At 45.1% G+C, this 14,701-nt stretch overlaps 1 protein-coding gene across 5 annotated transcripts in view; it reads left to right on the top strand.

Moving 5' to 3' along the window:
• LOC120026106 (autism susceptibility gene 2 protein homolog) overlaps positions 1-14,252 on the top strand; it is a 32,691-nt gene extending 18,439 nt beyond the window's left edge. The window contains exons 7-20 of one of the 5 annotated variants that reach the window (XM_038970922.1): positions 4,580-4,916; positions 5,019-5,239; positions 5,400-5,629; positions 9,644-9,694; positions 9,929-10,033; positions 10,150-10,218; positions 10,335-10,364; positions 10,461-10,532; positions 10,823-10,958; positions 11,359-11,439; positions 11,657-11,740; positions 11,848-12,079; positions 12,170-12,632; positions 12,736-12,920. In XM_038970922.1, the coding sequence (XP_038826850.1) occupies positions 4,580-4,916; positions 5,019-5,239; positions 5,400-5,629; positions 9,644-9,694; positions 9,929-10,033; positions 10,150-10,218; positions 10,335-10,364; positions 10,461-10,532; positions 10,823-10,958; positions 11,359-11,439; positions 11,657-11,740; positions 11,848-12,079; positions 12,170-12,632; positions 12,736-12,801 (2,177 nt within the window). In that variant the 3' untranslated portion in view covers positions 12,802-12,920. Of the gene's footprint in view, positions 1-4,579; positions 4,917-5,018; positions 5,240-5,399; positions 5,630-9,643; positions 9,695-9,928; positions 10,034-10,149; positions 10,219-10,334; positions 10,365-10,460; positions 10,533-10,822; positions 10,959-11,358; positions 11,440-11,656; positions 11,741-11,847; positions 12,080-12,169 lie in introns of all 5 variants that reach the window. The other 4 variants (XM_038970918.1, XM_038970919.1, XM_038970920.1 and 1 more) reach the window with 4 other exon arrangements.
• The last annotated feature ends 449 nt before the right edge of the window (positions 14,253-14,701 follow it).

A 14,701-nucleotide genomic window follows, 5' to 3' on the forward strand; every position in this document is an offset into this window, starting at 1 on the left:
TTTAATATGCCTTGTGAAAGCGATTAGAAGGTCTCTATTTAACTCTCCCTACCTCCAAGCTGCTTGTGGTGGGCTTTGCAGAGGGCATTTGTTGTTTGCTTTGGAGGTCTCTCATTGAGTCTTCCAATGAGCCGTCTGGGCTTCAGCCTATTGAACGTTATGATTACAAAGAATGCTAAACACACCACTAGTCTCTCCCCAGGGCCCTCGGGTTTTGTCAGAGCTCAAAGACTGCAGGGAGTAGAGACTAGTGTTGTTTGGTGCTGGGAAAATAGGCTTTGTTGAATTTAATGACCATTTTCTTACACTGTCTGGCAGTGAATGGACAATATAATGGTGCAACTAACAAATTGTGAGCACTTTGTAATATGAACATGCTCATTTGCCCAAGACATGAACCCACTGGCTGTTATGAAGCTGCTCGTTAGTAGCCTCATTGTTGTTTCTAGATGTAGGCCTATTATTCAGTCTTGGGGGCCACAGGACTAGGGCTTTTATCACCAGACAACAGAGATTAGGAGCTATTCACCACTATGAATGAAGGTTGTTTTAGCAAAGCATGAACACATACACCACATGACCAAAAGTATGTGGACACCTGCTCATCGAACATCTCATTCCAAAATCATGGCCATTAGTATGGAGTTGATTCCCTCTTTGCTACTTTAACAGCCTCCACACTTCTGGGAAGGCGTTTCACTAGATGTTGGAAAATTGCTGCAGGGACTTGCCTCCATTCAGCCACAAGAGAATTAGTGAGCACGGGGGCATTGTCATGCTGAAACAGGAAAGGGTCTTCCCCAAACTGTTGCCACAAAGTTGGAAACACGGAATCGTCTAGAATGCCTTTGTATGCTGTAGCGTTAAGATTTCCCATCACTGGAACTAAGGGATTTAGCCCAAACCATGAAAAGTCTCATGTTATTTGTCACATGCGCCAAATACAACAGGTGTAGACCTTAGAGGGAAATGCTTACTTACAAGCCCTAACCAAAAATGCAGTTTAAAAAAATATATATATATAAGAATAAGAAATAAAAGTAACAAATAATTAAGCAGCAGCAGTAAAATAACAATATCGAGGCTCTATACAGGGGGTACCGGTACAGAGTCAATGTGGGGGGGCACTGGTTAGTCGAGGTAATTAAGGTAATATGTACATGTAGGTAGAGTTATTAAGGTGACTATGCATAGATAATAACAGAGTAGCAGCAGTGTAAAAGTGGGGGGCAGGCAATGCAAATAGTCTGGGTAGCCATTTGATTAGATGTTCAGGAGTCTTATGGCTTTGGGGTAGAAGCTGTTTAGAAGCCTCTTGGACCTAGACTTGGCGCTCCTGTACCACTTGCCATGCGGTAACAGAGGGAACAGTCTATGACTAGGGTGGCTGGAGTCTTTTACAATTTTTAGGGCCTTCTTCTGACACCGCCTGGTATAGAGGTCCTGGATGGCAGGAAGTTTGGCCCCAGTGATTTACTGGGCCGTACGCACTACCATCTGTAGTGCCCTGCGGTCGAAGGCAGAGCAGTTGCCATACCAGGCAGTGATGAAACCAGTCCGGATGCTCTCGATGGTGCAGCTGTAGAACCTTCTGAGGACCCATGCCAAATCTTTTCAGTCTCCTGGGGGGGAATAGGTTTGGTCGTGCCCTCACGACTGTCTTGGTGTGCTTGGACCATGTTAGTTTGTTGGTAATGTGGACACCAAGGAACTTGAAGCTCTCAACCTAGTCCACTACAGCCCCGTTGATGAGAATGGGGACGTGCTCGGTCATCCTTTTCCTGTAGTCCACAATCATCTCCTTTGTCTTGATTACATTGTCATGGCACCACACTGCCAGGTCTCTGACCTCCTCCCTATATGCTGTCTCGTCGTTGTCAGTGATCAGGCCTACCACTGTTGTGTCATCGGCAAACTTAATGATGGCCGGGCCGTGCAGTCATGAGTGAACAGGGAGTACAGGAGGGGACCCTTACCACCCAGAGCGGCCCGTCAGGAAGTCCAGGATCCAGTTTCAGAGGGAGGTGTTTAGTACCAGGGTCTTTAGCTTACTGATGAGCTTTGAGGGCACTATGGTGTTGAAGGCTGAGCTTTAGTCAATGAATAGCATTCTCACATAGGTGTTCCTTTTGTCCAGGTGGGAAAGGGCAGTGTGGAGTGCACAGAGATTGCATAATATGTGGATCTGTTGGTGTGGTATGCAAATTGGAGTCAGTCTAGGGTTTCTGGGATAATGGTGTTAATGTGAGCCATGACCAGCCTTACAAAGCACTTCATGGCTACAGACGTGAGTGCTACAGGTTGGTAGTCATTTAGGCAGGTTACCTTAGTGTTCTTGGGCACAGGGTGGTCTGCTTGAAACATGTTGGTTTTTCAGACTCGGACAGGGAGAGGTTGAAAATGTCAGTTTAGAGACTTGCCAGTTGGTCAGCGCATGCTCGGAGTACACGTCCTGGTAATCCATCTGGCCCTGGGGCCTTGTGAATGTTGACCTGTTTAAAGCTCTTACTCAAATCAGCAGCGGAGAGCGCGATCACACAGTCTTCCGGAACAGCTGATGCTCTCATGCATGTTTCAGTGTTACTTGCCTCGAAGCAGCATAGAAGTAATTTAGCTCGTCTGGTAGGCTCGTGTCACTGGTCAGCTCTCGGCTGTGCTTCCCTTTGTAGTCTGTAATAGTTTGCAAGCCCTGCCACATCCGACGAGCGTCGGAGCCGGTGTAGTACGATTCGATCTTAGTCCTGTATTGACGTTTTGCCTGTTTGATGGTTCGTCGGAGGACATAGCGGGATTTCTTATAAGCTTCCGGGTTAGAGTCCCACTCCTTGAAAGCGGCAGCTCTAGCCTTTAGCTCAGTGCGGATGTTGCCTGTAATCCATGGCTTCTGGTTGGGGTATGTACGTGCAGTCACTGTGGGGACGATGTCATCAATGCACTTATTGATGAAGCCAGTGACTGATGTGGTGTACTCCTCAATGCCATCGGAAGAATCACGGAACATATTCCAGTCTGTGCTAGCAAAACAGTCCTGTAGCTTAGCATCTGCTTCATCTGACCACTTTTTTATTGACCAAGTCACTGGGGCTTCCTGCTTTAATTTTTGCTTGTAAGCCGGAATCAGGAGGGTAGAATTATGATCAGATTTGCCAAATGGAGGGCGAGGGAGAGCTTTGTACATGTCTCTGTGTGTGGAGTAAAGGTGGTCTAGAGTTTTTTTCCCTCTGGTTGTACATTTAACATGCTGGTGGAAATTTGGTGAAAAGTATTTAAGTTTCCCTGCATTAAAGTCCCCGGCCACTAGGAGCGCCGCCTCTGGATGAGCGTTTTCATGTTTGCTTATGGCGGTATACAGCTCATTGAGTGTGGTCTTAGTGCCAGCGTCGGTCTGTGGTGGTATGTAAACAGCTATGAAAAACACAGATGAAAACTCTCTAGGTAAATAGTGTAGTGTCGCTATCTACAGCCTCAGATCATTATTCCTCCTCCACCAAACTTTACAGTTGGCACTATGCATTGGGGAAGGTAGCGTTCCCCTGGCATCTGCCAAACCCAGATTCGTTCGTCGGACTGCCAGATGGTGAAGTGTCACTCATCACTCCTGAGAACACGTTTCCACTGCTCCAGAGTCCAATGACGGCAAGCTTTACACGACTCCAGCCGACGCTTGGCATTGCGCATGGTGATCTTAGGCTTGTGTGCGGCTGCTCGGCCATGAAAACCCATTTCATGAAGCTGCCGACGAACAGTTCTTGTGATGACAATGCTTCAAGAGGCAGTTTGGAACTCGGTAGTGAGTGTTGCAACCGAGGACAGACGATTTTTACGCACTTCAGCATTTGGCGGTCCCGTTTTGTGAGCTTGTGTGACCTACCACTTTGCGGCTGAGCCGTTGTTGCTTCTAGACGTTTCCACTTACAGTTGACCGGGTCAGCTCTAGCAGGGTAGAAATTTGACGAACTGACCTGTTGGAAAGGTGGGTTCCTATGACGGTGCCACGTTGAAAGTCACTGAGCTCTTCAGTAAGGCCCTTCTACTGCCAATGTTTGTCTATGGAGATCATGTGCTGTGTGCTCGATTTGATACACCTGTCAGCAACAGGTGTAGCTGAAATAGCCAAATCCACTAAGCTGAAGGGGTGTCCACATACTTTTGTATATATAGTGTATAATAAGTTTCAGTATTTATCTGATGTGGGAAAGAATATTAAAGATGCACTATGCAGAAATCAGTCTGCCATTTCCTGGTTTCTAACATTTTTATATTTTGCCTAATTTCAGTTTATGTGACAAAACAAACAAGCACGTATATAACCAAAAATATTGTATTTTCAGCTGTTTGAAAAGAAAAACTACAACTACTACAAAACCGAATGTAAAAGACACAAAAAATGATAATTAAGAACCAAAAGCATAGACATAGCGCACATAGACTTTCTTTCAATGAGAATGACAGATCTATAACAACATTTCTATGTGAATTTGGTCATTTCGCCCTAAAAAGTTACATATTACAGCTTTAAATTATTCTGTCAGCTCTGTCAAACTGTGGTTGGTAACAAAGGTTCTCTGGTTGCTCATAGACATAGGCGTTGATGAGAGGGATGAGACGAAGGTGTGCAGCTCTGCCACAGTGTCAGGTCTACAACGCAGCCAGGAGCAGAGCAGCGACACACCCCTCGATCTGCCTGCTGCCAGTCCCGCCCCTGGCTCTCAGCCTGCAGGCCGCCCTGCCCCTGCAGCCCCTCTCACCAGCACCCGCACCACCAGCCCACTTCCTGCTGTGTGTGTGAAGAAGGAGAGGACGTCCCCTCACAACACGACCACCCCAACTCTGCCAGGGTCAGGCCTATCCCAGGTCAAGAGAGAACCATTGTCACATCACCAGGGCCATCCCCTGTTCATTGGTCTCCACAACAGGTAGGACATGGCATTGACTGTACTTATTCAAACCATTTCATAGTACTGATATCCTAGATGAGGTGATTTTTATTTACAACCTTGCCTTTCTCCTCCCTACAGCAGCAGCATAGAGGGATCCCGCAAGCGAACCCTCCCGCCATCCCCCCACCTCGGGCGCCATTCTTCTCACTTGCCGGCCCTCCCCCTGTCCGTCTCGGAGTTGCCCACACCCCACTTCTTCCTGCCAGTTCACGGGCATCGCCGCCCGGCCATGTTCACAAGCCCTCTGGGATTACCAACCAATGGCATCGTAGGACACTCCACTGAAGCAGGCTACTCAGGTAAGAGGCTTGAACAGTAAAGGAGATGGATATTGAAGAAACCGTATAGGAGATAGATTGGTGTTTAGTGTACAACAGGTGTAGGTGGTGATACGGGTTGTGGGTGAGAAAGAGCAGTTTTTGTCATAGAGTATGACCTTTAACCTCTCACCCACAACAGAGCACGACCTGCTTCGCCATGAACTGAACAACCGCTTCCTGGCGCAGACTGCAGAGAGAGGGACTGGCTCGGGGCCACCTCTGCTGAGGACAGAGTTCCACCAGCACACACACCAGCACCAACATCAACACCAGCACCAGCTCACCTTCTTATCCTACCCCAATGGTTTGCCTCCTCCACCAGGCATCCTCTCTACAACCCCAAATATGGGTCGCACAGCTGACCTAAATGTAAGTCCAGTACATGGCCACCACAAACTGCTTCATGTGAGGTTAAAGGGTAACTCTCAACCCCAATTTCAGCTTTTGCCCAACCCCTTCAAATAAAAAAATATGCATTCAGGTGAGAAGTTGTGGGTGGAGGGAATTGCTCATAATTATTCATTTTGGGGGTGGGTAAACATAGTTGTACCTGATCAAAACACTTTTTCACTAAAGCATACTTACCAGAAGTCCACTGGCACGCTCTGATAATAAAATGATGTGCATCATGAACAAATACAACTCTGGACAGTTAGCTCACAGTGGTAAGACTCTGGACAGTTAGCTCACAGTGGTAAGACTCTGGACAGTTAGCTCACAGTGGTAAGACTCTGGACAGTTAGCTCACAGTGGTAAGACTCTGGACAGTTAGCTCACAGTGGTAAGACTCTGGACAGTTAGCTCACAGTGGTAAGACTCTGGACAGTTAGCTCACAGTGGTAAGACTCTGGACAGTTAGCTCACAGTGGTAAGACTCTGGACAGTTAGCTCACAGTGGTAAGACTCTGGACAGTTAGCTCACAGTGGTAAGACTCTGGACAGTTAGCTCACAGTGGTAAGACTCTGGACAGTTAGCTCACAGTGGTAAGACTCTGGACAGTTAGCTCACAGTGGTAAGACTCTGGACAGTTAGCTCACAGTGGTAAGACTCTGGACAGTTATCTCACAGTGGTAAGACTCTGGACAGTTATCTCACAGTGGTAAGACTCTGGACAGTTATCTCACAGTGGTAAGACTCTGGACAGTTATCTCACAGTGGTAAGACTCTGGACAGTTAGCTCACAGTGGTAAGACTCTGGACAGTTATCTCACAGTGGTAAGACTCTGGACAGTTATCTCACAGTGGTAAGACTCTGGACAGTTAGCTCACAGTGGTAAGACTCTGGACAGTTAGCTCACAGTGGTAAGACTCTGGACAGTTAGCTCACAGTGGTAAGACTCTGGACAGTTAGCTCACAGTGGTAAGACTCTGGACAGTTAGCTCACAGTGGTAAGACTCTGGACAGTTAGCTCACAGTGGTAAGACTCTGGACAGTTAGCTCACAGTGGTAAGACTCTGGACAGTTAGCTCACAGTGGTAAGACTCTGGACAGTTAGCTCACAGTGGTAAGACTCTGGACAGTTAGCTCACAGTGGTAAGACTCTGGACAGTTATCTCACAGTGGTAAGACTCTGGACAGTTATCTCACAGTGGTAAGACTCTGTACAGTTATCTCACAGTGGTAAGACTCTGGACAGTTATCTCACAGTGGTAAGACTCTGTACAGTTATCTCACAGTGGTAAGACTCTGGACAGTTATCTCACAGTGGTAAGACTCTGTACAGTTATCTCACAGTGGTAAGACTCTGGACAGTTAGCTCACAGTGGTAAGACTCTGGACAGTTAGCTCACAGTGGTAAGACTCTGGACAGTTATCTCACAGTGGTAAGACTCTGGACAGTTAGCTCACAGTGGTAAGACTCTGGACAGTTAGCTCACAGTGGTAAGACTCTGGACAGTTAGCTCACAGTGGTAAGACTCTGGACAGTTAGCTCACAGTGGTAAGACTCTGGACAGTTAGCTCACAGTGGTAAGACTCTGGACAGTTAGCTCACAGTGGTAAGACTCTGGACAGTTAGCTCACAGTGGTAAGACTCTGGACAGTTAGCTCACAGTGGTAAGACTCTGGACAGTTAGCTCACAGTGGTAAGACTCTGGACAGTTATCTCACAGTGGTAAGACTCTGGACAGTTATCTCACAGTGGTAAGACTCTGGACAGTTATCTCACAGTGGTAAGACTCTGTACAGTTATCTCACAGTGGTAAGACTCTGGACAGTTAGCTCACAGTGGTAAGACTCTGGACAGTTAGCTCACAGTGGTAAGACTCTGGACAGTTATCTCACAGTGGTAAGACTCTGGACAGTTATCTCACAGTGGTCAGACTCTGTACAGTTATCTCACAGTGGTAAGACTCTGGACAGTTAGCTCACAGTGGTAAGACTCTGGACAGTTAGCTCACAGTGGTAAGACTCTGGACAGTTATCTCACAGTGGTAAGACTCTGGACAGTTAGCTCACAGTGGTAAGACTCTGGACAGTTATCTCACAGCGGTAAGACTCTGGACAGTTAGCTCACAGCGGTAAGACTCTGTACAGTTATCTCACAGTGGTAAGACTCTGGACAGTTATCTCACAGTGGTAAGACTCTGGACAGTTAGCTCACAGTGGTAAGACTCTGGACAGTTAGCTCACAGTGGTAAGACTCTGTACAGTTATCTCACAGTGGTAAGGCGCCCAGTTCCTGACATCTATTGCCACTTTCCGTGTAAATTCTAATCCCCCGTGGGGCGCAAAAAAAAATAGTTGAAATGTAGACTGACATTTATTGCGTTATTCTGTTGGGAAGAAAAGTGCAATCATCACCTTGAAATTGAAGATTAGGTGCTCAATTCAATCCAACCTGCATTGCAGTGTTTACGCAGTAGCTCTTTTTCCAATGGTCAAATTAACTCAGATTGGTCTTCTTGGGTACTGTATAAAAACCTACAACTACTACCAGGGTGACCCCTCTCACAGGTATGCTTTCACTTTTCAGAATTAGAAGTGTGTGGGCACGGGATGAAAATAGTAAATAAAATATTTGATTCATGTGGGATAAGAAATCGCAGTAATTGAACTATGAGTCTGTACTGTCTTAGTGGACTGCGCCACCAATCATTCATAGCAGCTGGGGAAAAACACAACAAGTTGACATGACCACCATTGTCAACTATTTCTTGTTATGATGGATGTAGCTACGAATATCAACATATAATCCTCATAGCCTACTTGTGTTTTTTCCTTCGTAAAAGGAGGAATGGAACTGTAAGCACAAAACTTTGAATTTGGTCATATGCGGAAAAGTGCCTTACTGCCTTTTGAATTTTGTATAACGTCAGTAGTCCTAGTCAAGGAAGCATCTGCTTTTACAGTAAACCTTGAGGTGGTACCACCCAGCACATCTAGAAGGGAGTGTATTTCATACCGAACCCCTCCCTTGAGATGACGTAGAGGAAGCTTCTTAAGGTGCTTCTACATTACCATTTGAATAGTAGAGTTAAAACTCTAGGGGGAAAAATTGCTAGATTTACTACTAAAAGATATAACTTTTGCAACGAACTGTCAAAATGAAGACCAGAATTTACGTGTTTCACTATAACTAAGCCTAAAACATCTGGTATGGTTTTCACAATAGTTTTACTCTTTAATGTTATCAAAACCCACATTCATTGTGAGGAACATTTTAGGTCACCCAGAAACGAGAGAGAGATAATGCTGTGCTTTGTTTTTGCGGTTTTCCGAACTCAATCTCCTTAATAGTGTAGCCTCAGGCTCAGCAGCCGCCTCCTTTACTCTGGGGAAAACCTTGTGTTAGTTTCACATCTCAAATATCAAACTCTTTATTACAGTATCTCAACATAACAGAAATATCAGATACAGTCCCTGAGAGACACATTTTAGCTTTCAGCCGTTTTAAACTTTTTTCCACCCACCAGGGAACATTTTGAAATATTTCATCATACTGGAAAAAAATGTATGAGCCCTAAAATGGCTGGCTGTTCCACTGACAGCTCAGTAAAGCCAGTGGAAATGGATCTCATGGCTGTTTTGACACACTCAAAGCCCTGCTGTCAGGATAAATGACTGTGCCGCAGCAGAAGGAATGAGGTCATTAGAGTGCTTTTGATCGTGGGTAATTGCTCATGGACGCTTTTGCCAGCATTGGCAGGGCTTCAGTTGGCTTTAAGCAGCCGAGATATGGAAACTCTGAACATAGCCATCCGAAGTGTGTACATGCATCTGTTAAACAGTCAATGAGCTGGTTTAGCTGCGTAGACGTCAGCAATAGATCAGGACTTGAAGATGACAAAATGCTCAAACAATCATTTGTAGCATTTTTACATCGATGTTTCTTCTTTGTCTAATATTGTCAATGTTAGTTACAACATTTTATGTCTTTCAGTTGGAAAAGTACCCAGCTAAACTGGAAAACCCCTACCTAAGACATAAAAATGTAAGTGAAAGTACTGCTTTCAGAAAGATGGGGATATGTTCCTGTGGATTACTTTTCAAATGAATAATTTTTTATTATAATATGATTCTCAATGAATTCAGTTATTTGATGATTTACTCCATACTACCTCAGCAGTACAGTCACAGATCTTCTCTGAGCGTACAACGTTATTTTGTTTACCCTAAAGTCATACTTCATTTATTCTTACCTTAACCTATGTGTGGTCTTGCTCAGTTCTTCCCCTCCTACCCCCCAGCGATGCCAGGCATGCCAGCCCTGCACCCCCACTCAGGACCCCCAGGGCCCTTCAGCTCTCTGCAAGGAGCCTTCCAGCCCAAGGTCCATAACACATCACTGACTCCCTCTGTGTGTCTGTCTCTCTTTCATTACCCAGTGTTTACCACGCCACACATGCTGTTCTCAATCTAAACACGTGACTTCCCATCTCTCCCTAGTCTAATCCTATGGATGTGGCGACACGGCCAGGAGAAGTCCCTCACAATCTCCTACCAAAGGGTCTACGGGTAGGCCTCTGATCTCTATACAATAACAGTGTATCCATTAAAGTGTGAAAAAAATACTGTAGTGTATGTTCAGATATTAATCCTCTGTTCTTCTTCTGGTCTCGCTCTGTTCACAGATAACTGATCCATTCAGATCATCAGCTAGGGTAAGAATATGCCATTCGCCAGTAAGCTTGTTGACAGAATTCTAGCCCTCAGGTTTAAAACTAATCAAATTATTTTCCTTCTATTTATTCTTGCAGAAGGCTGGCAAATGGTGTGCAATGCATGCCCAGATCGCCTGGCAGATTCATCACCACCAGCAGAGGATGAAGGTACTTAATAAGATGTGTTCATTTATTTCACTCAATGGAGCGAAAGTTTCAAATAGCGGTACAAATCAAATCCAAATCAGATCAAACTTCATTTGTCACATGCGCCAGATGCAACAAGTGGAGACCTTGCCGTGAAATTCTAACTTACAATAATCAGTGAAGTTATGCTTTCTGTATCCTCCTCGGTCTCAGCAACTCACCTCTCAATCTCTATTGAGCTTTTAATCTTCTCTCTCTCGCTTCCTCTGTCAATCTCTCTCCTCCCCATTTTATCTGTCTATCTTTAACAGCACATGCGCTTTGATCCACATAAGCTGAATATGAGCGGGGTGAAGCTGGACCTGTTTAGTCGGCCAGCTGCTCCGGGTCTTCCTCCAGGACTGTCCTATGGCCATGACCTGGCCCGACCTCTCCTGTCCTCCTCAGGTTAGCCAGCCCATTCCATTTTCATATTCATTATTGTGGATGTTAAATGAGGATCTACGTGCAGTTATACTGATCTACGTGCAGTTATAATGATATTGTACGGCCTTGGGAGCAACTGTGTTGGTCGCTTACTGTAGAGATGACATGTTTACTTTATATCCCTTTATGTCAATGTGAGTGTGGTTGAGACGTAGAAAAAGAAATTGGCGTGCAACTCAAGTCTATAGACTAACAGAAAGTCTTTGGTGCTGAGTAAAAAAAATGCATAGTGAAAAGAAGGAAAACGCCATTTTTTGTTGCAGTTTTACTGTATTTTAGCAGCAGCAGAGGTCAACAAACAGACAGGTTTTGGCAACAGCCTTCGTCAGTGTGATTGATTCGCTCACTACTGTACCTTCAGCCCCTACAGGTAATTTGTCTGCATCACCATTCAGCGCCGCCACTCATCACGTCCACTATTTACCTGCTAGCCACCTCACTGGTAAGTGCCATAGGCTGCTGGTGCAACATCTAAATAATGATGTTTAAAGTCCAAGACAATTAAGCATTAATACAGCACAAGAGGCAGTGCTGTATTATGAATACAGTCACAGGTAAACGGCATTGTTCGGCCCGACACGATAACATCAGCATCCAGGATCCAAACAACCAGTTTTAGAATAGACATTAAGAGGTGCCTTTCTTGTGATGTTCCTCAGATCCATTTGGACGAGCCAGTCACTATGGAAACCTTGGACAACTGGCAACTAATGCATTTGGCGGCCTGGGTGCCTCTTCTATTGGTAGGTTTTCTCTCTCAATTGACCTCAACCAAAGACAACCTACTGTTTCAACTAAATTGGTAAATTGATTGATTTGATTGAAAATACATCAACCCTTCCTCTCTCAGGCCCAGGCAGCCTGTTTGGTGGAAGGCAGAGCCATGGGTTGTCAGGTTTTGTCAGCCCCCCTCAGGAAGCCTGTAACCGCCTGCACCGAACGCCCCCCTCCTTCCCCACACCTCCAGCACTGTCCAGGCCTGCTGATGTGGACCGCAAGCCCACGGTCCATAGCAGCGAGAGGGAAAGGGAAGCTAAGAAAAGGGATCACTCTGCTACCAAGGAGGAGTCGGAGAGAGACGGGTCAGTGACAGCCTTAGTGTGGAAATGGCATTTCCTATCCATAAAGGCCTTCAAAAGTTGTGATATAATAATATTATGTCCTCTCTATAGGAATACTCTGGAAAGAAGCCATCAGTCCACCCACACATCCTCAGGTTTTCAGATTAGTAACCTGATTGGCAGCAGCAGCCCAGGGAGGAAGAGGAGCAGCCCAGATCAGGGACCCCAGGCTGAGAGGGAGGGCACCTCTCTTGGGAGAGTCCTGGTGAAGCAGAGCTCCTCTCCAGTGCTGGAGGTGCAGGATAGAGGATCCTCAACCCCATACACCACAGTGAAGAACCACCAATCCAGCGAGAACACAGAAACTCTGAAGGCACCTTTAAAGATAAAGCAGGAGCGCAGAGATGAGCCAGATGTTATGGCTGGGCCACCAGAGTGTACCCTCTTACTCCCACCAGGCCATTCTCAGGCTCCATACCCCTCATCAAGGCGCAACCACTTCCACACCGCAGGCATGCTTCAGAGCAGTCATCTACCTCACTCTCTACCCCTCTCCATGAGCCCCGTGCACCCAGTGAGTAGCCTCAGTGCAATAGAGCGAGCCCGTATCCAGCCCTTCATGGGGGTCAGTACACTAGCCGCAGGTCGAAACCACTGTGTGTCCCCTCACCTTTCAGGCCACTGGGACCCACTTCGAGACCCCTACAGAGGGCTGTACCTGCAGAGCCAGCAGGTACATTTGACCTATGACCCTGAGAGAGGCCACAGACGGCGGGAGCAACACCCCCACCCACAGCAGTACTTACAGGACAGGCCACGGCAGGCAGAGGAGAGGGCCAGGCTGCACCAGCTCCAGGGCTCTCCCATGGAGGGCCACCTAGCCCACACACCCACCTTTGTGTCCTCTCTGGGTGGGGTGATGTATCCTAGGCTCAGCCCCTCAGCTCCACACAGTGGCCATCTGAACAGGACTCCACAGACTGTCACTCTTAGTGCCCCACCCCCTCTGGTGCCCAGCTCCACCACCACAACCCCTGGCAGACCTGCCACTCCTCGAAAGACCACGCCCACCAGTGCCCCACCCTCGGGGGACCCCACCCCATCCTGCAAAGCCAAAGAGGTAGAGGTGGAGGCAAAGTAGCATGGAAGTCTCTTAGAAATAAGCGACAAGACTGGGATCCTTTTAAATACACATTACACACTCAACTTGATGAAATGTCTCGCTTTTTAAAATGAAAAAGCTCTAAGTCAAAATTGTGTATTGTAGATTATTTGTTAATACATCAGAAGTTTAAGTAGTGAGTCTGCATAGAAACTGTTGAATAAGTTGAATAACTGATGTTGGATAATGTTATTTGATAGTAATATATGATGTTTTTTTATGTTTGTAAGATTTCTGTGTACAGATGTAGATTTTATGAATTTCTATATTTTTTATGTTGTGTAATGCATTACATTGTTCTTTATTACACATTTATCAACAGGTAAAACAGAAAATAGATGTTCTCCTTTTGATTGTTCGTTTTAGATGTAACCATGTTTCCTACCTGAAAATGTTATTGACTTTTACCTTCTGTAAATATTCACATAACCTGTCATTTGTTTCTATAAAGAATGTCTATTTAAACAAAAAAGTAATTACTTGATAATTCATGCTTATTTTCACTTGCATCAGCAGTGCTCTCTCTTGTGGCAGACTTGGTACAAAATGCAGAATGCTGTCCACTTGGAATTGATGGCACAGGGTTCAATAGTTCAACTAAATTCTGAATCTAAGCAAGGATTTGATTTAATTCCTTTTAGATTATCAAGTGGCGAAGGTCATCAGATTTGTGTAGCTTTCAGTAAACAAATAGCCTATATGAACATAAAGCTACCTTTTATGAAATCCTCATGTTGTATCAGACAAGCACATACAACCGGTGCACCAAAGAGGAGAGTCTATTTATCAAATTCCATTGTCTGAGGAAAAGACAGCAGCAGGTTCATGTTTATTTGTTTGTTGTGGATATTTTTGGCCTCATTTGCTCCAAGCCTTACAGTGTGCTTTTCAACTAATCTATTTGTGTTTAAAAGTAATAAATAGTAATTGAAAGTATATGTACAGTATATGTTGCCGGATGTAACATGTTTATGTATTTTACATTTTCAAATAAAATCTAAGTAAAATGGGTTAGGGTTAAAAGTAAAATGTTCCTCAATAAAGCAGAAATTATTAGCCTACAAATAAGTATTCACCCCCATGGACTTAAAAATAAATTAATGATTCCCCTTGGACCATCAGGGTGGCACTAGTAATAATGGCACGGAGTCCGAATTTAGAATAATCTTCAGTCACATCCACATTCATGTTTTATTTTAGAAATTAAAAAAGAGCATTCCATTTCATTCCTGCTCAAGTTAAGGAATGCTGATTCAATCTATAATGAATGATGTAATCTTAATTTATCATAATTGTTATAGTTTTTAATAGTATAATTTATCATAGCATGTGCTATGTGTATGTGACTTGTACCCACTGAGGTAGCGCGTACCTCGTTCTTTTCCATGGACGTCATCTGCTAAACCGGAAGTCTTTGTGCATAACAAAATCTAGCTAGTGGTTTGGTGCCATAGAGATAGATAGAGGACTCATCTGTTTAT

The sequence above is a fragment of the Salvelinus namaycush genome, chromosome 31, assembly GCF_016432855.1.
Source record: "Salvelinus namaycush isolate Seneca chromosome 31, SaNama_1.0, whole genome shotgun sequence".
Classification (NCBI taxonomy): Eukaryota; Metazoa; Chordata; class Actinopteri; order Salmoniformes; family Salmonidae; genus Salvelinus; species Salvelinus namaycush.